The sequence below is a fragment of the Osmia lignaria genome, chromosome 1, assembly GCF_051020975.1.
Source record: "Osmia lignaria lignaria isolate PbOS001 chromosome 1, iyOsmLign1, whole genome shotgun sequence".
In the NCBI taxonomy this organism is placed as follows: domain Eukaryota; kingdom Metazoa; phylum Arthropoda; class Insecta; order Hymenoptera; family Megachilidae; genus Osmia; species Osmia lignaria.
The window spans coordinates 11,389,342-11,417,227 of record NC_135032.1 but is presented as its reverse complement, the minus strand read 5'-3'; the positions used below and the strand labels follow the sequence as shown (position 1 = coordinate 11,417,227).

The 27,886-nt window shown below is 34.6% G+C and overlaps 1 protein-coding gene across 2 annotated transcripts in view; it reads left to right on the top strand.

Moving 5' to 3' along the window:
* Nucleotides 1-25,963, top strand: part of Atg16 (Autophagy-related 16) — a 397,790-nt gene extending 371,827 nt beyond the window's left edge. For both annotated transcript variants that reach the window (XM_034328179.2, XM_034328180.2), the window contains 4 exons: nucleotides 1,064-1,243; nucleotides 2,343-2,427; nucleotides 3,113-3,259; nucleotides 22,390-25,963. In XM_034328179.2, the coding sequence (XP_034184070.1) occupies nucleotides 1,064-1,243; nucleotides 2,343-2,427; nucleotides 3,113-3,259; nucleotides 22,390-22,486 (509 nt within the window). In that variant the 3' untranslated portion in view covers nucleotides 22,487-25,963. The remainder of the gene's footprint in view (nucleotides 1-1,063; nucleotides 1,244-2,342; nucleotides 2,428-3,112; nucleotides 3,260-22,389) is intronic.
* Nucleotides 25,964-27,886: the final 1,923 nt, after the last annotated feature.

Sequence of the window (27,886 nt, the reverse complement as noted above, 5' to 3'; positions counted from 1 at the left end):
ATGTAGAATTTATATGTAACAGTTTTGGAAATTTACAATCTGAAAATTTGTAATTTTATAATTTTGTTAAATTTAGGTCCTGAAATATGCTTTCCACTATTCTGTATAAATAAAATAATTTAAAATGCAATATAAATTTTTTCCTCGCTCTGTTTCTATTAATTAATATTCAATGTCAGAAAAGCCTGTCAGCACACTTCCCATTACCAGTTACCGTGAAACTTGATTTATAATCGCGGATCGCACGGCCAGTTTTCACGTTTAAAAATGGAATAGCGATTAAGGACGACGAGGACGACGACGAATCGTACGTGAAATCCTCTCGTATTCGGTAAACGGATAAATACTTCTAATTCATCAAGCTTATTTGTAAACGGTAACGATGATTGCCGTTGCTCGGATCCCGATGCTAATGCGACTGAAGTACGTGCATCACGACAATGAATCATTTCTTGGCGAGAGCGAACGTTAAGCGAACGAGAGCGTAGGTTAAAATGAATGTACTTGAACGTTGCACAGATATAATAGTAGTCCTTCGTTTTTTAAACCTCTTACAACGACGTACAAATTGCTGGACAGCAGTTTAAAATCTCCAAGTGTAATCAAAGACTACATGGTTGAATGTTACACAGGAGGTCATGTAACTGCTGGTAGAAGATGATGATTCTACATTACAAGTCAAAAATATTTATTTATTTATTATTTGTCAGATTTGTATAATATATTTAATGGTTTTAGTAATACAAGGTAGCAATTTTGCATATCCTGTTTTAAGTGGATTGCAGTAGACTCTCATTATATTGCCACATGAGCGATTTGATCTTCTCAGGAATTTTCAAGCATACTAGTGTCACTCTTTCATCATTCTAGCCTGTATTTTTATTTCCTTTCCAAATGAGAGCTTGGAAGCTTTTTCTACCTCTGTAGCCTCATTGGTGGCAATATAACGAGAGTCTACTGTATTTCAAAATATTGCTTTGCATTTAGAAAAAGGAAAATTCTTTAAATTCTTTAAATTTTAATATAAATAGTTATTTAAATTCTATTGGATTTTCTGTTACAGGCATAGAAACAAAATTTGCGGGCTCTAGTTGCAACGATCTCGTGACTTCCGATGGGGCAGGCTCGACGATAATTAGTGGCCATTTCGATCAGAGAATCCGATTCTGGGATACCAGAGCCGAATCTAGTTCGAATGACATTCTATTGGAGGGAAAAGTGACGTCATTGGATCTGTCCCGTGGTAAGTTTCATACATACCAAAGCTTTAATTACATTGATCTTCAATCATATAGAAATACGACATTAACACTTCGACAGCTGCTGTCAAACATTCATGATCATCGCATTACGATCTCAAAATTATAATAGTAATTTTGTAACGTGTGTTATACGTGTATGAAACTATCAATCAACCCTTCTGCTGCATTTTCCATTTCCCACCCTCTATTTTATATTTTCCATTTTCCAGGTTCCATTTCCCATTCCCATCCCTCTTTCTTTCTGTTCCCCCTTCCCTTATCCCTTTTCCATTTTCCATTACTCTTTTCTCTTTCTCTGGTTCATTTTCCATTATCCATTTTGCAAAATTTTCGCGATGTATAATTTATTTATTATTCCTCTGATTCCAAGAAAAATCTAATATTAATGTGACTTTTTGATGAATAGGCATACACATAAACCTATTGCAATTAGCAGTCAATTTTCTACAAATGTACATATTCACCATTTTCAATGAGAAAATGAATTATTCATTCGTTGAAATTAAATTTGTATCTGACAGTGAACGTGTTCATTTCGCTATCGCTCGAATAGATCTGGAAACGAAAGGATATATCAGATACTGTAAAGTCCTAGCCGATTACGATGGTGGCACTCTAATGCTTTTCCTTTATCATTCGCCGTAATACATTATGTATACTTCCATTAAAGTATAATATACCATTCCCTGGGAAATGTTCCCGTTAGATTCAGAATGAAACCTTTCTCGAACGCTTCCCCATAAGATTTATACGTCTCGAAAAGGAATTACTTACTTAGCGGATTCGTCTCGATGCATTTCGTGGCATACCAAGCAATTTTTTTTTACCTCTTCCTTCGTCCTATCTCTTTTTCTGTTCCACATCCACCACCTACTGTCCCTGTTCAAATAACGGAGATTCAGGGAAACTTCTACGCGACGTGATCGGAATGCGATCAGAACATAATCAGCGATTGCTTATTATCTTTATTCAGGCACGTACACGACGGCCCTGTTGTATGTCTAACCGTATTAGTACAGCCAATTTAACTTTAACATAGACGACATGCAAATTCAAGTACCGACACCTGCTTGTTTTCAGATGCAAATTACCTTTTGAGCTGTGTCAGGGACGATACGTTGAAACTCATTGACCTGCGGATGAAGAAGATCATCGGTTCGTTCAGGTGAGTGGGGGTGTATCTTGTTGCGATGCCGCTCTTCGTTGATTAAAATTTGGAATTGTAAAATTTGGAAATTTGGGATTTTAGACCTTGAAATTCTGAAATTCTGTAATTTAGAATTTTAGAGCTTTTGGATGATGTGGGTTATTTTGTTACTGTTTATAAAACAGATAAAATGAAAGATATTACAGGCTTGCAAAGGGCAAGCTGTTATTATTAAGTTGATAGTAGAAATAATGGCCACGATATTCTGCTACCGAAGATAATTACAGTGATCCACTACTGAATACGTGTTGTATGTGACTGCAGTTTCCCATTGAAACCGTTTTTATACAGCAATCATCCCGATTTATTTTTTGTTAGTATAATCAAGTGTCCCTTGTCCTGAATTACAGTTGCGCGAACTAAATATATCCACGATCAGTCACTAAATGATTTTGTAATACATGGTATTACTGTCAATGAATTATAATAAACAGAATTAATAATAAAATAAAAAAATTTTCAATATGATTCTCGACTTCTTGAATAATTTTACAATTCTTTTAATTACTAATTTCTTTTAATGAATTATCACAGTACGTTCCACTAATATAGTTAATTAAATAAGTGCATTGTACGTATATCACAGAGACTCTTGAATCAAAACATTGAAATTAATTACACAATATGTCTCTTTGATTTCTAGTGCTGATGGGTTCAAAGTCGGTTTCGATTGGACACGAGCAACTTTCAGTCCCGATGGACAGTACATAGCAGTTGGATCTTCAGATGGGTCCGTTTTCATTTGGTCTGTTGCCACGAACTTGATCGAAACTGTCCTCAAAAATCATTCGTAAGTAGATCTTCTGTATTAACTATGGAATATACTTTCATATGTTCCATATTTATTCATATTTAATGCATCTATAAACCATATAAATCACCCCTGAAATTCTGCCCACATACTATGATACACCCTATATATAACTTCAATTCTACATGCTATTCTATTCAAACTTAATTACAGAGAAACATAAACGAGAGAAGATAACAGCCTTTAAGTGCAACAAAAAGTAAAACTACCTCTTGGGTCTTTAATTGATCCAGTTTTTTGGATTCTAAAGGGAAATATTTCTTCTGGATCAAATCTTCTTCGTAGAATCCAAAAAAAATTGGATCAATTAAAACCACAAGCACTACCTTCATTTTTTGTTGCACATAATAAAGGTCATTAAACTTCTCGTTTAAATTAATCTTGATTTTGCATCAAATAGATGATTGTTGATTGGTTATAGAGGAGTCTGATAAATAGTTTATGAATGTATTTCATGATCAAGTTTCTTGTCGCTGACAGGGAATTCTTATCGATTTTACGTCAGACAGATAGTAAACCACCATAAATCAACGCGTTCAGAAACTTCTTTATTTTTGATCTGGCAGAAAAATGTTCTAGAAAGAGTACAAGGTGAACCACTTTACATTACAGTATGGAACAACGCTTTTGTTGTTCGTGGTGTAAGAAAGTGGAACAAGAAAAGATTGGTATGGTTTCAAGAGAGAAATTTCTTGGACGAGATCGAACGTTTATACGGTAGATTTGCGATGAACTGCTGAAATTGTTATCGATTTCCTCGGTTAACTTATTTTTTCTTTCGGAAATCTAAATTTTTCATTTTATAGTTCATATACAACCGAAGCTGGAAAATTTACACAATGTATTTTCGAAATTCACCATCGAATTTTCCCATATCTGTATGTACAAAAATTGTAACTAATATGTACATATATACACCCACATGTATCTATTAATATTCTTTTTATAACGATTGGAACGAGCAATAACGATATTAAACTCCGAATCGTTTTAAAATCTATGCATGGAAAAAAGCTGTTAAATTTTATACCGGTATTTTACGGTGTTCCCTCTGCCAATAATGGTAAAACATATTAAAATATAAAAGTCTGATTGCGATATCGTGACTGTTATCTCCATGTACAATCTACCTATTACCCTATCATGTACAGCAATCGAGTCAATTAATTTATTCAATTTGTTCATCGCGTCTTAATCATTCCTCAAACTTGAACTCGATTTTAATTAATTAACACATCCTTGAGCTCCCTCGTTCAGTTTTATTCAATAAATCTGGAATAAAGATACCAATTTATTGGAGCAATGAAACAGGACTTGAGGAAACTGGAAGCTATATGTTTTTCACGCTCATTAAAACAGATCATACCATTGATATAGAATCCTGTTCAATACTCGTTTATTTTTTTAAACATTTTTCTATTTTATTTTCCCACGAATATTGAAATAGAAGATGAAGATGATACTACTGTCACCTATACTATAAGAAATTATTTGACAGCCTAATTAGAAAAATTCCTATCAATTACTCAAAATTATAATTAAGAGATATAATCAAATATTTGAAAAATAAAAATGTTAACAACTTCAATACAGTAGTCAACTTATTAAAGTATCACTTTAATCCAGAATTTCAGAAAATTATCATCTCATTAAAAGATCATCAAGTACCATTCATACCTCACTCCAAATGGCACGACACTAAATTTTCTTTCGACCTTAATAAATTCGTCCCTGAAGAAGATGAGTAGCCTGTTTCTTTCAACGGATTTAAAATTTATCTCATCCGTCCTCGGGAGCTAAATAAGAGGGTATTAAAAGCGCGTTAACATCGAATTAAAAGTCATTCTAAGACCGCTCTATCGCGTGCTATTAAGCTGCGCGCTTTGATTTATCCTTAATTCCCTGCTTCGTTTTTACCGACATATACCTTGATCGTCTTAAGAGTTCACAGAAGCGCTAAAGCGCTCGTAATCTTCACCATTCGCGTTTTGCATGCTCACCATTTGGTTTCAAGATTTTAAATAATGTCCTTGGGTCCATCTTTCAGGTAGGACAGGGACAAGCTGGAACGGTCGAGAAAAATATTTTGGCGCGACCCGATTTCCTTCTCCAATTTTCCAGCTGTATATCTGCGGGCACGCCCGCCCATTTCGCGTCGACTATATGTACATAATATTTTTCTACATGCATATTACATATATATATATGGGTGTATATAGCCGATACATCGCGATATCGCAAATTTATACGGCAGCTTGGATGCCAGCAACTTCTTCAGGTCTTCGATGCTGGTAGCCGCAATTCAAACTGTCACCTCGAGTGAACGAATGCCTCCTCTGCGGAATACGTACGCGTGGCGCACGGTTTCTATTCCATTTCCCAATTTTTAATCTTGCATAATTAATTTTTCAATTTGTGCTCTTGAAAATAATCAGAAAATTATTGTCTTATACTACTGGGGCGCAGTATTTTATTATTGAGCGATTAGGGTAAGGGGGTGATAAGAAATCTTACCCAGGCTAAAACCACCCCTGCCTCAGTAAGCAAAATAAAAATTTTCCAATCAATAATAAAAATTGAAATAAAGTATCTACATTGAAATCCAATATTTTATAAAATGGTATATTTCAAAATTTTGAAAAAACGTTAAGTATTACTGTAAGACCACCCTTGAACGTTGGCGAGAGTTCTCTGCAATTTCAATAATTTTTATAAAACTACACGAGGACATTATTTATATTATTAAGAGATTAAACATGTACCACATGGAATTGAAAAAAATGAAAATATTTCATGCAAATGAATCAACCGACAGTAATTGGATAATCAAACTAATCATCCTGTAGTATACAGGATTATGCAAAATACTAGAACTATTAAATTTGTAACGGTGTATTTACATTCTATGTTAAATACTGTCTCTTTATTATCTGAACGTCATCTTCTTTGAAACTCTAAATAGCATAGTACCATAGACTATTATGTTCATTTTGGTGATCTGTATTATCAGGTGGAAACGAGGTATGATTTGAAAAGATAGCGAATCATTCATGTAGTCATTTTGATAAAATCTTTGGCTTTAAATTGATATATCATACGTGATATTTTGTGATAGTTTTATATTATCAAATGATATCAAATTTTCTATGTTCCCAAAGCAGCTATTTGATATGGTATGAGTACAACCTAATATTACATTAACCACAAGGAAATTATTATATCTATTAACCTTTACTCATGAAATCCTGTATTCTATATCCCTATATCTATCCATAAAATCAAACCACGAGATTAAAAAATCCCTAAATATATTCAACTCAAAATACAACCCCCTAACTGTAACAACAACGACACTCAAGAAACAAGGGTTCTCCAACCCCTTCATCCCAATCAGATCTCCGTTTTTCTCTCCACAATAAAGTAACCCGATCCGAAAATCATCGAAGGGTGTTTCAACATCGCCAGTTTCTCCGTGGTCTGGCGAGGAATAGACGTAAGGTGACGCCAGGATACAAAACGGCGACAAAAAGACGGTAGCCGACTATGCTATCGGTTCTCTCGCAGTCATCCGGCCTGTGTTGATCGCTTTCGCTCGAATTTCACGGTAGACGCGTGATCGGTAGATCCGTTCTACAATTATACGTTCTTTCATCCTTTTACTAGTCGTTGACCGCATCGTCCTCGGCCTCCTCGAGTTTCCCAAGGACGCTCGATCTTCGGTGGTGGTTTCTATGGGAGAGCCCAGCGGGCGGTTGTGTAGCCGGGCGTGCACCTAAGTACCGGTCGTATCGAAAAATAGCTTAAGCACCGGTCACGTAGAAGCTGATTCGGTGAGGCTCGGTTACGCGTGTGCGATATCTCATCGTGTATATGTGTAACGTGTACGTACGCGAGCACGTTTCACTGTTATTACTTTCACCATGGATGGAACCATCGAGTTCGTGGCCAGCAACGTCATCTTTCGTCGTCATCTCACTCCTAGTCGTCCTCATCACCTTCCTTCTCGATCTTCGTGATCGTTCCAGGCCGCATCGTGTAATTCATACGTTCGGCGCGCATACACGCGTTCAGGAATCCCTCGACTAACTTAATAAGCGCCTCGCCCTTTCGCCCTGCCCTCCCTTACCTCGCGCTTCGCGCGTTTTTCCGACGGGGCATCTCGCACTTGGATGTTTTGCGATCTCGTATTTAATGCTCGCCCTCGAAACTCGGGTTACCGGAGTATTACGAAGCGAGATGATGGAGAATTCTTCTGACTACTGTTTTTTTTAAATAATATCTTTACTAATCTAAAATCAATTACTCAGTTTTAATCTTGAAGGCATAAATGGAAACCTTGTCAAATAAAAAGATATATTTTCATGTCCTCTCATTGGTCTGCCTAGGGTTAATTCTAAGGTCTCCGACTTGTGATACATTTATTTTAAAGACAGGAAAAATTTTAGCAGCTTTGCATAATAATTTTTCACGTGACATAAAAATAATCATATTTGCATTATAATTTCGCAAAGCAAATTCAACCTTCCTTTTAAAGTAGTAACATTATTCAAAATGGTATTAAAATGTCCCCCCAATGGAATATATGGGCTATCACCTTGTATAACAGACTGTACCTCTACCGTAGACTATTCATATTGGATAAGGCGTGAGATTCGACCATTTCAAGAAACGTTCCGAAGCAAACCGATGGAATGTAACTGCGAGTTAGTCGCGGCGTTAACTGATTACCATGCACGATCCTCTTCTCGGCCGCGTTCTACGCTGAGGGATGATAAAAATTCCGCGCCCTCCAGTCGGTCCCGATGAAAGCCGGAGTACTGGTTTTACAGCTAACAGGAATCATGGAATCGCGTTTCTTCTGTATTTGTTCTTCGCGTTGCGTGCGCTTCGGTTGATCTGTTGCTTGGGCCATTTTGCCTTTTGCTGTTTCTTTCATTTTTCAACTGGCATTGCTGGTGTAATTTTACGTTCACGGACTTGGGATGAAAAGAATATACAATTGATGTATTCTTTTATGATATCCAATGTGTTACTGTATATTTTATCAAATTTTAAGTAAAGTTTTTATTAGGTTTGTTATTACTTGGATAAATTCACCTCTGGTAGGATTTTGCACATAATCATATTCTGCTGCTAATATAAAACAGTAATTGATACAGCTGATACCATATCAAACCGATGAAGCTACTTCCGTTTAATCAATACCATTCAAATACTTGTTTGATATCTCTGTAATTTAGAGGTAAATATACCCAGAGGTTTCTGTATTAATTTCATAGAAAGAAACATATCCTCAATTACCGATGAATAATGTTAGTTGAATATACCACTAACAGCCTTGACTGGAATAACCTAGTTCTCTTGTTTAATCGAGATACGACATCTCTATAACTTGATCACGGTGTAAATCGTCTTGATTTCATCTTCCATAAAATTCTGTTCGTTTGTACGTTCTCGTAAAAGCTGATTGCCATCTGAGAAGTAATCAAACGCATGTAGTATCGCTGCTGGGCGAACTATAAATTTCTACAACTGTGTAACATCGGTTGTAAAGTAATAAATATTGCTTATCACCGGTACAAATTGCCGAGCAAATATTTCTTTCCTTAAAAAAATTTTGGTTCTTTTTATTTTAGATCAATTTTAGGATTTAAATATTGCAATTTTTCAAATTAATTAAATAACGAAAAAAAAATAATTTAGAGTTTAAAATAATCTTTACAATTTAAAAATAATTTTTGCATATGATTGGCGTCACTAAATCAACTCTTTAAGGTTGAAATCTAACATTTATTATGGGAACAAGCTAATAAATGTAACACATATATCACCGAGCCGGACTGTCTCGAAATAAATCCCTTTTCACGGCAATAAAGCAGCGCAGAGGTGTTTACAAGCGTTAATAGCCTAGCTCCCGTTTCATCCTTTCTCTGTTTGATAATTAACGGTCTAAAATTGATAACCTTCTAATTTCCATTTCAAATCGTCGGATCGTTTAAACGCGGCTAACTTACTTCCTCCTTGGCTAATGGTTAATTCAAGAAAGAAAGAAAAAAAAGTTCCATCGATCCTGAACACCGACTTAGCCAAGGACGCTCCAGCTCACCTTCAGCACATCAGCTAATTGATTTGAAAGGTCGTTAAGCCGAGCAATCAGAATGCGGAAAATGGCAGGAAACGTTCATAGCACAAAGGCTTTTCCCACGTATATCTAGACAAAGCAAAATAGAAAGCCTGACTCGAAATATGAATTCTAAAGAGTTATACAAAATTGAGTATCATGTTTTTAAATTGGAATAAAACGAATACAAATTTTATATTTAACTCTTAGATGAGGCACCAAAATTTGTAATAATTTGAATTTAATTTTAGAATGTTCTATTTTCCAGTTTCTCACCTCCCATCTCTCAATTTTTCAATTTCCCAATTTCCCAACTTTCCATTTCCCAATTTCCCATTTTAAACACCCTAAATTATTCCTTGAATATTACTTTCCCAATATATAACAATCTGATTTCGTAGCCTAGCAAAAGGGTTAAATTAAGATCAATTGTTTGAGAGTAATTTGTAATTTTATTATCCTGTCAAAGAAATAAATTTCGACTCAGGAAGTCATGATTCTCCAACAAAGATACTTCGAATTTTCTGTAACTGATTATTAACAAATAAGTGTATGGTGGGACGTGGTAACAGGACGAGTTATTATTCTTTTCACCGGTAACTGACAGGTAACAGCACCTCGTAAACATTACTGCGCCATATATCAGTCACGCACGCATTCACAACGATTTTGTCTCGTACTTTACGAGAGGTTTCGCTCATAGTTACAGGGCATAAATGGAATCCTAAGGAAGTAGTTCGATTAGTATACTTCGTGAATTTTTTTCAAGTATTTTGCACTTTCTTCGTTGCACTTCCTAGACTACATCTACATGTGTTATTAACACCGATTAACGCGTCAGAGACACCGTTGCCATCCTTACAACAGTATAACAAGTGGCTGACCAAAAGGTGAAAACATCAAATAAAAACCTCTTAACTGCTTCGAATAGGGAGGGACTTCTTAGGGATGGTTGTAAACCATTTGACAAATAACGATAAAAAATGTTATCATTGATTTTCTGCATGTAAAATAAAGTTGCGAGAAAATCATAGTTCATCCATTTCCAACATATTTTTAGTATGCACTTTGAAAATTCAGTTTTCAGAAAAACGTGCTTGCTTAGCATGCTTCGGAGCTCTTGCCCTTACTTGTACGTGTCATCTTCAATTTTCGTCAAATCAACTTGAAAATTTGAAGAGACATTTTTAGCATACCATATTTCAAGAACATGTAAAAATTCGAAAATTCGAAAACTTTCTAAGTATATTGGATCGATTCATAAGTTTATGCAGTTTTCCCAAATATGAAAACTTCAGATTTTTGAAAACGTCAAGAAAAATTTTGTAAATACAAATCATTTTCTTGAAAATTGATAATTGGCAAAGATTGCAAAATTCCAAAAGCTACATTTTTTAAACAAATTCAAATTCATTAAAATAATGATTTAAACTCTCCCTAATTTCCTATGCACTACAGCAAATTTTATTTCAAGCAAAATCTAAGTAACCCTTTTCTCTCTATAATTACATTTATCCCCATCATTCAAGTTGCGACTTTATCTTCCCAGAACCAGTGTAACGCGTAATCAAACAAGGGTTAATACACAGAAATTACGAAATAACAAAAGAGGACACGATAAAAGAAAAATAAAAGCTTCTGTTGCATTCGCTTCTGAAGCTCGTCCACCTTCGTGAAATCGTCTTGATTGCCAGGTAGAGCTGGTGATCAACAGCTAATATTAGGGTACGTATTAATCGAGTATCCCGGACCACACCGGAATTATTGGGTCTCCTAATTGTACGGGTATGATGCACTGCTGGCGATCTAAATATGGGAATCGCCTCAACATCGGCTTCGCTCTCTTCTTCGCGATACAGAAGGGCCCTTTAATAAACCGTGAGCTGTCGATGAGGTTGAAACAGGCAGCAGGGAGACGGCACGAGGCAATTTACGACCCTATTTTACGATCGTTTCGAGCAAATATTTACAGACGTCGTAAACACAACAGTGGCAATTAGTTGATGTATTCATAAATTTCTTGGCTCGATTATTATTACGTCAGTAGAATGATATACAACCGTGTCCTAATCGTCGTAACGCGCGACCATTTGGGATACTTTGCTGTCCCACCTGACTATACGTTTCGTGAATTCGATTAGACCATGTCCATAGCTAACGTATACTCTGTTATTACCCTTTGCCCATCCCAGTTATGTCCTAGCACTTGCTGGCAATCGATAACGTGCCACCTTCAAGGAAGCTTCGAAACAGATTATACATCAACGTTGGTTGAAGATGCTATTAGGTCACTACAATAATATCATTATCAAATTTTCAGGATATTCTTCTTTTTAATAAAAGATGATTAGATGCATTAATATTATAGATTGATTCATTATGAAGTATTTTTAAGTCGTCAAATCATTTCAGATTGCCCATATTCCACAACTGACCATTTGATATTCCAGGTCCTAATAAAATTTTCATCGAAAATCAATACTTTCGAGGTTGATCCCCATTTTTTTTTTTTTAAGAAGTTCCTTCTAGGAAGATATAAAAATGTGCTACACATGTGCCTGCATGATCCCACTGAATCATTTGACCCTCCATACCCAATAAGAAGGATCGTGGAGATAAAGATGACAGTGTTGATAGTTACGAACGCAAAAGACTGGGGTTCGATTTCCCGGTACCTTATTCCCTATTTCTCATGGATTCTTATACTATATGTAGGACTTCTGATGGGTATCCAACTTCCCTTCACGTTTAAGACAGGGGTTTGCTAGATCTCCCTGGGAATGTTAACTCACCCATCTCGATTTCGATGAAACTTTGATATGATATAGTGCTCTGAGAAATACTCCACGTACATTTTTTTTTATCGACGGGGTGAAAATGGACCTTGAAATTGAGGAGTGAAAAACATGTTTCGCGAAGGGATGAAATTTTGCATTCAAAAATTATATAATATATTTTATATCAGGAGTTTATATAAAATTATAATAATTTTATTATTTATAGAATAAGTACCATCAAATCCCCTAAAAATAATCACGTTTTTTCTTCTTTTTATACCCTCACTTTTATTTATAACAACCCTCCAATTTCTATCGTATCAGAACCTAAACAGTCAAAGCATCCCTTAATTGGCATGCACGATTTTTCACTCTATAAATATCCTTTCCCCCTCACGAACGTTAATTCCAGTTCGAACAATCAGGGGTGTAATGAAAATTCAACGTGCTCCCCAAAGGACAATAAGTAGAACGAAAAGACGAACGTAAACACGTCAGGCGAAAAAGGATTAGATTATACTAGATGGCTGTGTCGGTACGTGTGTACGTACACTATTACCAGAAACCAATCTCCCTGGCATTCCCTGATGAGTATCAGACCGATTTCATTGTCGCCTAGCGTAATGAAGCATCGTCGAAGATCAATTGCCCCGTGGCGCTCTTTTCGCCTAACTCGATTTCGTTTCTACGGCAATGATCGGCCAGTCGGCTACGATATTATGTCATTTATCTTTGTCGTATCTTCGTAAGGGAACCGATGCCCAAGCTCTTTATCTGTTCTTCCCATTCCTGTTCCCTTCGTGTCAGGAGCCAGTGCTTGGCACGGATATACCTCGTGCCTTCTTTTCCATCCCCCTACTCGCGCCTTATTTCCTACCCCTCTGGATCCTCTGTGGTTATTGGCTTCGATTATTGACTATCAGTTCTCGATTGGAAGTTAAAGAGCTTGACGAAGATGGCGTGGAATATTCACGTATACATTTGCTACTTTTTTAAATATTACAAAATCAATATTTAAAGAATTAAAAATTCTAATAAATTTATCACGATGATAATTCATTTAAATTGTGGTATATTAATTTAAAGCTCAAGGTTTCGCGAATTATTTCTCAAGAATTTTGGGAAATTTAGGATAATAGTTTCTTGTTAAACGAAGCCAGTGTTCCTTATCGAACATTGATTCTTAGGTTTGGGACACTAACCCATACTATTGATCTCGTGTGACTCGAAGTGGACCATGAATGGTGCCACTAACAATGAGCAGTAGAAGGACAATAATTGGCTCGGGTTAGAGGACTATGACTGAAAGGATGGAGACAGCGTAGAATCTTGGGAATGCTGTTCAATTGACTGCCATAATAGCAATGGGAATTGATCCTGGGGGAAACTCTGATTATCGACTGAGTAGAACTATAGTATGCTGATTCTGCTCCATTGTAACTTCACTTGCTACTTAGAGTAATAAACAATGTTACTTAATTTTTAAATAATTTTAGTAATAAAAGTATTTGTACATTAGAAGAATAATTTCTAAATCAAATTAAAATTGGGGCTTTCTTCATGGTCCGCCGTCCGAATTTCCGAATCCGAGTTAATTTTAAAATTCTATTAAAAAATAATAAATATATAGCTCGTGCCATAAATGGTACGTCATGTTGTAAAGATATAATGGCCATCACCCCTTATTTATTAAAATTGAATAGAAATAGCTGATAGATCATGCTGCTACGAGGAAATTCCCCTATATTAATACTTAATAGACACCTTACATTCATCAGCATGTATATCATGGTTAAGATTACACATCTTTTCATCTTTTACCTGATAAAGATTCTCGTAAAAGTAACTCGGCTTGTGCACCCGAAGTAACGCCAACGGGTGGGTTACTTTTAGCTTTGTAATTTACCTTAATTTCGTTCCCCATGCTACAAAAAGGGAGCGAAAGGCTCCCTTGTTGCGCCCTTATCTTTATCACGGTGTTGCAGCTAATTTCTATGATATCCGATATAATATCCTCGTATTATAGTCCTATCAGATTAGCGTAAATCTCTTCCTCTGATACACGTCGGTGCACGTAATAATCAAGCCGGTTATTTTATTAACCGACAGATTTATCTCCGCTTCCTGTTTAGCTTTAATAGCGATGCAACATTGAATATGTTTCACTTTCTATACCCAGTTGGATCATTGTAATTTTTCAAAAGAATTTAAACCCATTTATAGTACCAGTAAATTAATTTACAAGCGGTGTTTCATTGGTGTTGGTTATTTTATTAGTTACAATTTGTTTCATCTCTTTTTTCTTAAAGTTTCGTTTTAAGACACTTCATAAAACCTTCAACCTGTCTTCGGTGTTTTGAAACACTTTGTGCCTTGGGCACTAAAGACAACTAATACTTTTCATGCTTCTTTTCTAAGCGTTGAACTTTGTTTTCGAAGTTTCCTAAAGCTTTTCATTTATTTTTCATTTCCTAAAAAGCACTGTCTCTTGAGTTAACGTCTGTTTCCATATTTTTCAGTATCTATTCTTTTTCAGATCATTTTTAATATTCCAGTAGTTAATTTTTTAAATGTAATCTTTCTTCTGTATAGTAGATTTTCTTTGAAATTCCGAGTAAAATGAAAATTATTAAAACATCGCATAACTTTCATTACTGCACACAACGTGTCTCTTTGTAGCAACGTTTAAAGATAAGGAGCGGAGATTATGCCCTCGGGCATGAATTCAATAATAAGACTCTTACAAACATTTACTTGGTGTAATTTTATATTACAGTAACGTTGTTTTTCTACTGTTACCATCTATATTGCGATCTTTAGCAAGAATACTGTTGAAAATCCTTTACACGCAGTGTTATCACAAATGAAATTATAATTGCAGCACTGTTTCAAAATGAAATTGCAGTCGTTGCAACGCTAAGAAATGCATATAATTAGTACAGACTCGCTCAGAATGTATATTTTCTTCTTACTTTAATCTTCATTTTATTACGACGTTTATGCTTTACGAATTATCTCTCTACTTCAAAATAAGTGAAATTCTATAATATTTATAATATTTCAAGTGCAATATCGCAGAATATTTCCGCAAAGCTGAGAGAAAAATGAATTCCACGATCCACGACTTCGTGATTCGATAAATCCCCATCGTCTCTAATAATAATAATCATCCCCCTTTCACTGAAAGCTGCTTAGAAGCGCAACGACGCGTCACGGACGCTTCTTTACGACGTCAGGCCGTTTGCGGCCAGGTTTCGAGTCATTTGCCGTGAGAACGACGCCGATCTAATCATCGTGCATATTGTCGTTCTCCCCTGTGAAGCCCGCGAAGTCAACAGTGCGTCAATGAGCAACGCCATTAGGCGCCACTGTTCGTGACCGAGCGGAGAGTATTCAGAATACGCTCGCGGCCAGGTAGATTGATGGCGAAGATACACGATTGTCTCGATAAACGATGGAATTTCTCGTTTCGAATCGTCGCGACGCCTACGCGGCTCCGCTTCCGTGACTCGACGCTAAATACACGGGAGAAAGCAATCGGTGGTCGTGCCCATTCGATGCCTTCTTTCCTTTCGATGCTAACCATGGATTTCCTGGCCAGCTTCTCCTCTTGATTGCATTGCGTGTTGCACATGCAATCGTGAGTTAAACTTGAACTCCGGTCTTATCTACGAGACACGTTTGTGTTTTCGTTACGATAAATTGATATCTGGAGAAGCGGTTCGAGAATGGAACCAGTTTAACCCTTTGGGTAGCTTTCAGGGTGTACGTTATGGGAATTTCCAGTGGGATGGTTAAAGTTTCTTTGTTGTTTAGTTTTGTTGCGAGGTAATGGCGCGGAAAATGGTATATTAGGTGCAGAAATTAATTTGGTGCATTTGGTATTTTTAACCAAGAAAGATCTACTTTGCTCTCAACTGTACGTTCTCTAAAATAGATCTATTAAAATTATTAATTTATTTAAATTAATTATTAAAAATCTCATTAGTTAAATTAATAATTGAAGAATGAGTAATTATTGAAATGTTTTAAATCAGAATTTGGAAACCATGTTAATTATTTAATATAAATTTTCTAAAAGCGTATATTATCTGTTTGGAAATGTATGCAGTAATAAAGAGACTATAATTATTATGAAAATTTAACAAAATGTATTGGAAGGAAAATTATACCCTGCCATTCTGCATTAATATCCTTTTATCATAGCCTGGCCACTAAATTAATTAAAAGGTAAAATGTATCGATTTTAAATTTATTTCAATCTCATTTGTGGCGTGCATTCGATAACTTTTCAAAGCAATTAATTCTGACATATGCATACACCGGAATCCATAGTACTTTGAGTTACATACACACCACTGTGAAAAGATACAAATGCACGTACAGAATTGATTCTGCAGCTAATTCTGCGTGAAAATATATATATATATATCACCAGTGATTTAAATTACTGGAAGTTCCTCATTTACGATTATTTCGGACGTTATTTCTATCAGTTAATTTACACCCAAGGAAATAATCCATAGCTTGCATTTTTAATTTCGTATATGCAGCAATATTAAATCGCCAGTAATAATCATTTCATTTATCAGAAAAATCTTTTTAATTAAACCGATCAATAATTCATTTCAGAAAAAGCAAACTTAGTTTTGTATAAAATTTTCATAATTGTCCCTCCCTTAATTGTCATTGAAAGGAGAGAGGGATATAAAAATACCCTACATGGTATAAAAATTAAAAAATAAATTTGTCATTAATTAAGAAATATGATAAAATATATTCTTCTTCATTTATCTTCATAATTTTAGAAATATTAAAAATGATAACACCTGTTATCGCCTTGTACGTTATAAATACATCATCCAGAACTTTTTCTTAAAAAATCGAGGCAATGTCCTCATGAAAGCGACAGCGTTTGCTCTCACAATGAACGATTGCATCTCATGGTTAGTCGTGTTAAGATTCTCATTTGGCCGTCGGTGCAAATTTATCGCCCGAAGGCATCGCCTACGTCGACTGTGTCAACAGGTGGTGCTCATCATTTTGCACTGACATATTACAAAGGAGCCACTAAGTATGATAAAGGATGCATTGCCAAAGAGTAAATTGACCAGCTCCTGCCAGTTAAGCGAACCCCTCCCCATATAATATCTATGGAACAGAGTGTTTTTATAATCATGGGCCACGATAAATCTCGTGCTTTTCAATCTTTCGTTTTAATACGCGTCCCCTCGTCGTTGCCACGTAAATCATCGTGGGTAATAATTAGCGCCCACGTACGAATTTCACGTTGACCGACGCTAATAATTCATCTCCTATGCGACACGTAGATCGAGAATACTTGCGTAGTGATGGGTCTAAACTAATTATACATTATATTAAAATTTGGAAAAATTTGAATTCTCTACGATTTTGGACTCGATAGGTATTTAATATTTTGATACTTAATATTGGAAAAATATTTAATATTTGAACACTTAAAATTAGGCAATTTGGTAGTTTAGTATTTGGCTGCTTAACATTCGAAAGATATTTAATTTTCAGTGCTCAGAATTTGTCAAGCTTGATACTTGAGATCCTACAAATTAAAAAATGATCAAAATTCCGATTACAATCAGTACATAAAGGATGGTGACATAAAAATTTTACATCGAAAAAGCAGATTGACATGAAAATGATCAATTGATCGATGATCACGAGTGCACAGAAGTTCCATGAATTCAATTTGATCCCATCACTACTTATGCGCGTAGAAATATGCAGACTGACGTTTCGTGTTATCGCTTATCATAACTTGATGCATCGCTCGCGTAGAGAGAGGTTCGTGATAAGCTTTTAGAATTATAAGAAACGTGTTCTGTAAGCTGTGATTCTTTTTAAAAATGATATTTTAGCAGATGTATACCACATATGATAATTAATAACACTGATGGGAGATTACGAGATTGTATCATAGTTTTTGTGCCTTATCATTAAGCAATTTAATGAAGAATGTAATTCTTTGATTAATCGGTTAGAGCATTTGCTAACTACGAGTTTATTTTATTTTATGTTTGCGTTGACAGCTGAGTGGTGGAGTTTAATATCGTTTCTTGTACTTCGTGTATTTAAGATTAGATTAGTAGCAGCATGTTAAATAGTGATAATGATAGTAGCACCTGCTTATTACCTAATAAATACAGCTGCTATCCATGTGAACAGGGAATTATTTAGATTAGAGAATGTTTCCGATATTGTTCCAGTAATATTTAATGAAAAATTTATTTTGATTTGTAAAAAGAACTGAAATGAAATTTTTAGATAAATACTAAAATAGCTACATCTGCACTTTCATTTTCATTTTATCATACCATCAGTGTATTAAAAATTAATTACAAACTATTTCAACGAATTTAATCAAAAAAGCAAACTAGTATCTATAAAAATTCTCGGCCATCTAATATTCTCTCCTTCCAGCCAGAACTTATTAAATTTATTTTCTCCTAGAAGAAAAGTTTCAATCTCACGGGACCAATCTTATCATACAATTTAGTAAGCTTACATAATAGGGTATAGTGTTTAATTCTTTCAGGCGCCATCACTGGAAACTTGCTAAAATTTTCTCGAAACAGCTTAAGTAATCCGGTTAAGATCTTTTTTACACCAGGAAGCACCTTTCGGTATTATTCTTTTCAACCGACAAGGTACCATCAACGGGAAGAATAATTGTTTTTAATTAATCCCCAACGCCGGCTATATAAACGAGATGCACTTACGTGACAAAATGGAGGAGTTCGCTGTTCTTTCTATCCCGGACAATATCCTCTTTCTTACGATCCTTATGCTTCGCGTAAAGCATAGCCCGCGGATGAAATCTGAAATCTGGCTTGGAACGTGTTCCAGCGGAACGAGCATATCCGTCCGTTCCCCTCTAATTATTTCATACCGATCTTGACAAGGTATCGACCTCGATTGACGTTTACGTGTTAATTCCGCGATGGGTATAATTGTAAATGCGTCGGACAAGAATTATTCGTTGCATAATCATTTTTAATGCTCATACTCCCGTTTTTTGTACTTTATCCTACCCGCAGAACGAGTTAATTGTCTTTTTATCGCTGGAAGGTATCTTTTATTTCGTGCTATTTTTTTAAGTTTTTATGTTGAAAAGAGAATTATGAAATTGGGAGAAATGTATATTTTCCTGTGGTAAATTGGTTTTGCAAAAATGTTGGGATTCTCATTAATTATATGACTTTTCTTTTCCTTTAGTTCACGGTAACTGCAATTACTAAGTTATTATATTTTTTCGTAAGTTTTCAAATACAAAGAAGCACGGAAAATTTATTTTTCTTATAATTTATTATTTTTTGATAATAGAATAGATTACCCTAACAAATTATTGTCTATAATCGTACTCATTTCAAAGCAATTACAAAAGAAGAATATAATCATATTAGAATAAGTGAACGAAATAATTCATCGATATTTCTTCAAGCATCTCGCAGTTTCCTCGTTTTTCCTCTCAATTAACAGTCTATTCCGGCCACACCCGTTCATTTTTCCCAGTTAAACGGCATCGCATTAGCTCGAAAAGGAGTCAGGAAGGAAACGAACGAGCAAAGTGAACGCGATGCAACGGAAAGAATGGAGAAACAAAGGGAGTAACCGTACAGTGGCGAAGTAACGGTTGGAAATGCCGTTTGAGAAAGCTTATTTCCACGCTCCTTCGGCAAAAACGGATAGGTCTCCTTTATCACGCCCGCAATAACACCACGTAGGTAGCTGTTCGCAAAGGTATCTGGGATACGAACCGAGACACTTCGAAAAATATCGTCGTTGTCGTGGTTGGCAGCAATGCCTGCGGCGACGACGGCGGTCGTCGTGCACGACGGGCGGTCGTCGCGACGCACGTTCCTTGCGAACGCTTTTTCTCTTTCCTCGCTTGTTGTTTCATCTTATATGAGGTTCGTTTCTCCTTTTTTTCCTTTTCGAGAATAAAGTTTTCGTATATACTCGCAGACACGTCTATCAAATGTCTATACACTTCAACCACTTCTTCCTTTGGGTCATTTCATGATGAGATTATCAATTTTTGATTCTACTACCTTAATAATTTTTTATCAAGAATAAAAGATACAATTTTTTATCAAATTGGGAAACCTAAGATTTTTGAACTAATTAATTTTCGACCCAAGTGCTATAATAACTTTATTGTAGAGAATAATAAAATGCAACAAATGACATAAAGAGAAGTGCACAAATTCAATAAAATTTTTCAAAATGAAATTGCAATTGAATTTGAAATAATATTTAAATTTTAATTATTATAATAAATTTTGTACGTAGCAATGTTCCTATTCAACCTATTTCATGGTAACACCATGGTGGTACTGAAACTCCTCGTCCATCACGAGGGTAGGAAAGACGAATAACGCATAAACTTTCTAATCGCTTTCTCACGAATCCAATTTTCTGTCAGCACATCATTTCAGCCGGTTGTACTTGACCTTTATAGTATTTCAAAATATACTGCTCCTTTATGCCCGTTGCGCGTAGTTTTACTCGCGACGCCATTTTCAGCGCGTTTGTCCTCGCGCAGAAACACCCTTTTACGATTCCACGGAGCCCCGTGAATCACCCACGGGAATTCTGGTTTTATAGTCCTTTTGCTGCACCAGCGAGCCCAGCTCGGACCAGAAAATTACGCGCCACTGTATATTTTCGCATTCAAATGAAATCTTTAACGAAAGCGATTTAAATCGTCGCGGATTTTCGTGTACACCCCGATCCGGCAAATCGTTGCCGTTTTTACGCTTTCGCGATGACGAGAGAAAAAGAATAATGTAAAATGACCGTGATATAATAATTTTTCTTTTTTATTGCAACCGGAGAAACTTTTATCTCACTTTTATTTTCTTCTAATGGAAGGAAATGTCTTGTCTTTATGATAGAAGCTCTCTAAAATTTATGTACTTATACGTGAAATAAGAATAAAAATATCAGAACAATACTTGGAAATAATTTTTACTTCAATTATATGTAAATTTAATCATTTTAATGATCCGTAAACGTTTTAGTAAAAATTAATTAACTCGTTATTGCCTGAGTTAATCTCATTAATATTCTTTTGTGGCAATAAAAAGAAATATTGTTGATAAAATGAAAATGAAAATAAAAATAAATCCGAATATCTCAATATAAAGAAAACGTACTTTATTTCAGCCATGTAGAGTTTGACCAAGAATTTTGATGGATAGTCTGCGGTTTCCGGTCGAGACCGGAAAACTCATTGGACAACTCGGGTCGAACATCTGCGCCGCTCTTTCGATCCGGTGGTATTCGAAGGCAGACACGAGTTCGAGAAGACAATGTAGTCGGCCAGTCATGCTAATTAAGATTGCGTCTGCTTCATCGTATTACGTCTATTCACGGTGTCGAATGGCAGGAGTGTATGCCTTCGCGTATTTACCGTTCGCTACCGTTCAAAAACAATGGAAGAACGAGGAAACAGAGAGAAAACGGTACGAGCAGCTATAAAGGAAAGGGTGGCCGACTGAAATCAATCGGCCCGGACATATTTGCATCCGTTGCGTTGTCGGGTCTCTTTTGCCAGAGACGAATTCAGGAAGCTAACGAACGTGTGCGTGGCTCGACTACCGATACACACCAGTCATGGGAAACCGGTGATCTTTTATAACAGTTAGTCGGTGGTCGACCGGTCCATTACGATCTGAAAACACAATCTCGGCCCATAATTGACCTCAAATTACACTCGCCTCCAGGGGAAATCGGTTAATGTTGTGCGAAACACCGACAAGTTAATTCCTTCTGTTTTCCTATCGCGAGACTTACTGTTACATGATCCTCTCATGAATTTCAGGGGAAAAAAATTTTTAGTTTAACCGAACAAGAAATGGTAATGATAGGGTTACCGTTAGTTCACCATTTCATTCTTTCGGTGTGAAAGATTCCATGGTGAAATTAGACTTGGTTGGTTGAACGGATAATTGAAGGAAATGGGTAATTTTGGAAGTGAAGAGGAAACAAATTTTTATATTGTATAATTTTATATATTATGATGAGATTTTAATTATCACGTTCGTATGATTTTAAAAAATTTGTAAATGTATCCAATTGGTTTCAATAAAACCAATTTTGACTGAATTGTAATTTTTAAATTAATGCTATGAGAAGATTTACTATCGATCGATTAAATTATATTGTTTCAGGGCTGTGGTGACAGCTGTTTCTTGGCACCTTCACGGCACCTACCTCGCATCGGTGGACAGGGCGAAAACGGTAACAGTATGGGGCGACCATGTTTGATGGGTCTCGCGAGTCAGGAATAAAAGATTGTTTCACGAACGAAGGTCAACGCGTTCTTTTGTGCCGAGGTGGACGTTTGCGGGATTGAAGGGTGCAGTTGCAAGCCGCGGAGGTATCACGAAGGACACACCGGTGCAGGATAATAAAAATCAGCGGACGGTTTCGGCGCGCAAGGTTGTAAACGATATACCGTCTCGAGAATGCACAAAGCGAAGCAGATTCAGCGATGCTCGAGATTATTGTTGTACATAAAACTGCGCTGATTGTTGCCCCCCCAGGTTGTAAAGATTTCCTTTTTCAGGGTAATATCTGCGCGCCCTAACAGATTACACTGTCCAACGGGTATTTTATTTTACAAAATTCAATGGGTTTTCTTATGCATTAAACTATCCATTCATAATTTTTAGAAATTAGAAATTTAATCTAAATAATTGAATAGTAGATGTGCAAATTAATTTAGTGTCTTAGAGAAAATAAAATAGCAATAAAAATTACTTTAATAATTGAATCTACCGTGACTTTTTTAAAATAAATTTTCGATAAACAAGAAAAGAAAAGACGCAAAATTAATTTGTACAAAGTTTATAAAAAAATACCCATTGAATTTAGAATAAAAAATACGATTGTTTGGACGGTGTTATCACAGTTATCTTCTCGAGATTCGCCCATAAGAGACCATTTCGCGTTTGAATCGTCCGCGTTGTCCATGTTGGACCATTTCGCGGGAATCTGGTTGCTTTTGAAAGAAATAGTGGAACGTAATCGTCGGATGATTAATCACAGGTCAGATTTTTTGCGTGATAATTTAACAGGAAGTTTTAAAATCTCTGGGCGCAAGCAAAACCAGTGAGCAAGTTTGTTAATTGCCGAAGCAGCCGTGAAATCGAGTCTACCCCCCGCGAACTTCTCCAACGTCAGCGAGTTTCGAACGTTTTTATCGTAAGTCTGACTTAGGATGGGATTGGATGTATTCGTTGAACGAAGATGCACAATAAAGTTTTAATAATCGATGCCGAATACGAAAAAGAGTGAAACTGAACCGATAATTACGGTTTTCCCAGAAAATTATTATTCATACGCAATGGATTTTAAAAGTATTCGTTCACTATTGAAAGAAAAATGAGTTTTTTTTTTAAATGGACCAAAGGACATGAATTTCTCTTTCAGAAGATAGGATTAGTTTGCTTGATGATGATTTTATGTTGTTTTGAAAAAATTGCAATGAAAATTAAAAAGGTATTCTTTTCATTTCCATTATGAACTTAAATAAGGAAATTATAAAAAGCCATTTTCACTATTTGCTTCATAATTTGAAGACTAATTGCAATTTTTTTAAAACCATGAAAATATATTATTTAGTATACTAACTTTAGTATAAGAACTGACATTGTTTCTTTATTTTCATTATTATGTTTTGAGCATTATTCTGATCCCCTTCAAGTTTTACTTACACATTGTTGGATAGGAAACTAACTTTTATCATTACTCTATCGATGTCAAAGTTTAACACTAAACTTAAAATTTGGTTGTGAATTAATAAACTAAGTATAATTAAATATAAAACACTAATTATCTATTAAGTTGAAAATTATATAAGTTGTGTTTTTCTGTTATTTTATATTAATATATAAACAAATAATAATTTTCTGGAAAAATGTTAATAGTTCAATTTTACTCATCATCTTTGTTACAAAATATTGGTTTAATGAATAACATACTGAATATCGTTTTTGTTGCAATAAAAAATAAACAATGAAAATTGCGTACGAGTCATTCCATATTTAAAACATTTCTTCTATATACTGTAAAAAAATTATTGAGTTACTATATTGAATTACTAGAGTTACTATATTATTATGGAACATTTTCTTCAAATTTAAATACTAAATAATAGAATGTCCATTAATGACTTTAATGCATTCTACAGGTGCCACCAAGAATTAGTATTATAAATTCAATTCTAATATTGCTAAAATTACATCGATAATTCTAAATAGCAAATTTAATAGTAAAGTTATAGGATTAATCCTTGATATTCAATATAATTCGAAGCCATATTAATCATGGTTATTACTACTGTGATAATTAACATATTAATTGAATTTGATATTTCATAAATAAAAACTAAATCATTGATCAATTATTTACATAAAAATAGCTAATACTCGATTTTCAAATACTCATTTGAATTTAGCTGTTCTGAAATTATATAGGACACGAATTCAAGGTTTATGAATTTGAAACAAGTGAAAGAGCCTCTTAAATTACCGTCTAATCGTAAATTTGATTGTGTACACTGATTAAAATGAATGTGATTACCCGTATTTTCCCGGAAACTCGGGATTTCTCCAGTAACGATATGTAGATTCTCGCAAAAGTCGTGAACTTAGTAGCCAGCTAGCTAGTTTCGAAACTGGGTGAACACAATAAACATTCGCGATGTATCCGCTTGCCACAAGAAATTTCGTTCAACTTTCCGCGATATTTCGATTACCTTAACTTCGGCTTGATTGTAAACTATTATTCCAATGCAACTTTAATTCCACTGTTCTCGAAAAGAGTTGATCAGAATTTAAACTCCCAATACTATTAACTTTGCTACCTCCTTTCTATGTATACTACGTAAGAGTGTTTCTAAATTAGAATGAAATTTTTATTAGAAGTCTCGAATTTTAGAATTACAATTCATTAAATTTAATTTAGATAATTATTTTTCATCATTCTTTTCTCTTTTTATAATGAAGAAGTCAGAGAGATTAGGAAATCAACCCTTATACTGAGGATACTTGGTGAATCTCGGGTCAAACATGACCCAATAATAAAATTTTTATTGTAAATATTTGCAAGTAAATTTCTGTATCAAACTTTTATTCAACTTGATACTTCATAAAATTACTAATTTACAAATTGGAATTTAATAAATTATACAGTAAATGCAAATGAACTAAATAATTCTAATGTACAAAATTATTCTAATATGACATTAATCGTCAAAGTGTAGTAAATTGAAAAATTATATACACGTATGCTTAATGATTTACCACTTTCACTGCATCAGCCAATATGTTAATTGAATCACTAGTAACAGGCATGTTTAGTGCGGTAGGAATTAATAGGGATTATTCACGCTATTAAGGATCAATTATTTAATCTAATACCTCAATTTGCTGTGTCAAATTATTAATACGAATTTCATGGTATTCAACACCTTTTTTCTTCATTTTTAATTGAATTAAATTCAAAATACCAATCTCTTGTAATACTCCCGGTAATCAATATATTAGGCTGATCAATGTATCAATCAATGCCTTTTCAACTCATAAACAGATATTTCCCTCTGATTTATTTAATAGTGACTGAACGTAATCAATGTTACGTAATTATAATAATACTGTTAACACGATGAATATGGTGGCACCAAGAATTAAATATAAATAAAGGAATAATTATTTTTTTGAATATCATCAATAATAATAAGGTATGGGGTGAAAAGCTTAATTAAAAAATACTCTTTTAAGAAGTTAATAATAGTTCAGAAGATTTCAAAATTCATGTACCATTTCACGTGGATTGACTCGTATGTTCATAATTTTTTTTTTTTTTTGAATACTCAGAATCAAAAAAGAAACAAAAAATATTTTCTAATCTATTTTTAAATCACTAATCCTTGGTTTATGCACTTAAGAAAAAACAATGCCACCGTACAGCACAATAATTCTAAGTGGATAGCTTGTAGGAGTATTCAGGGCCGAGATCAAAGGACTTAAAATTAAAAAATTAAAAAATACAGAAATTTATGACAACGTTTAGCCAGTATACACGAGCTGCCAACGTGTACAGTTTTTCATATTTTTGATACGCATTTTTGTTATTTCGGATACACAGCGAGCAAGCACACACGACACTAATACACATCGTCAACGTGATCATAAATTTCCTTAATTCTAATATTTGTATGTCTTGTTTTTTTTTTACCGTGTCCTTTGATCATTCTTTATAGTAAGTCTTATTACAAAATTCTGTTTTATGGTTAAGTTCTATGTGGTTCTATGGTTTTGGTGTATACGAGAGTTGCTATGAGTTTACGTTTGTTTGAAGCATCATAGATAATGATATTATTTTTTTAGCATGTAAGATTTTTCTAAGCTACACTGTGCTCGAGCGTAAGATTAAGTTTTTAATACTTTGAACTTCGTGATTTCGTCGGTTTGCCTAATTAAACTTAGATTTTTCTACCACGAGGTCATTTCTTCTCGTCATTTATCTTTTCGTTGAATCTACTGCACCCTCGGATGATCTCAAAAGATATACGATTTACGACCCACTCGCGAAAGTTAAATAATCCTTCCTTTCTTTTTCTTTTTTATAGAAACCGATAAATATTAGTTTGTAATTTTTCAACATTACAATTTATTCGAGAGTGGGTCGGCTATTATAAGCAATTGCGTCCAACTTGTTGCATAAATTCTTTCGTCTCTTGGAAAGCATATATATTTTTATTATGTTCACATTCTACGTTGATTTCAACAAAAACATTGTATACATCGTTCACATATGTAAATATATATATAAATATAATAAACGTTTTCTTCTTGTATTTTTTAAAATGCACCAGTGTTTTCTATTTATTCCTAATCAACCTGTCAAATCCTTTTAATAAACAATATACATTTAATTTCAAAATTAATACCTTTTTACACCTAATATTTATTACTAGTTAGAGAAGGAATTATTAAAATGCTGTCTTTTAAACAAAGTATTTCATTATAATAATAACTCACTTTGTAACCCTCTTAACTACAATCCAATTTATAAAAAAGTAAGAAGATTAAAAGAGAGAAACAAAATTAACGTTTTTCTTCTTTCATTAGGATTATCTTTTCTTCTGTCAACTTTTTTAACCACTCAAACTCTGAATTTTTAAATCCTTTTCTTTTACAGATACACTAAAAAATAAATAATAAAATTAAGTGTGAATAAAATTTTTCAACGAAACATTCTAAAATTCTTTTGAATTCTGAAGTTCATCTTCAGGATCCAATTTAAATTTTCTTTCCTTTTATTAAAACAGGATTAATTTCAATAACAGCGTACATTTTTAAAAGCATTCTGTTCTTGTTTCTAACTTTCATACACTTCCTTCTCGGCTCAGTATTTCCATAGGGTGAAAAAAGGTTTCTTTGTTACGAACGACAAAGATCCACGAAAAGGGTTGTTATCCGAAGATGTTTCTGAATAACTAGCGAAGAACCGTGAGGGCCGCATTCCTTCTTTCTTTTAAAAAATTCCAAATGTACCACCTACACTCCGACAAGACTCTGATTTGCCATGAAATGAAAGGTTCTTTCATGCTAAAGAGACAAACCGCACCGTGCTTTATCTCCTTGTTCTCCCCCCTTC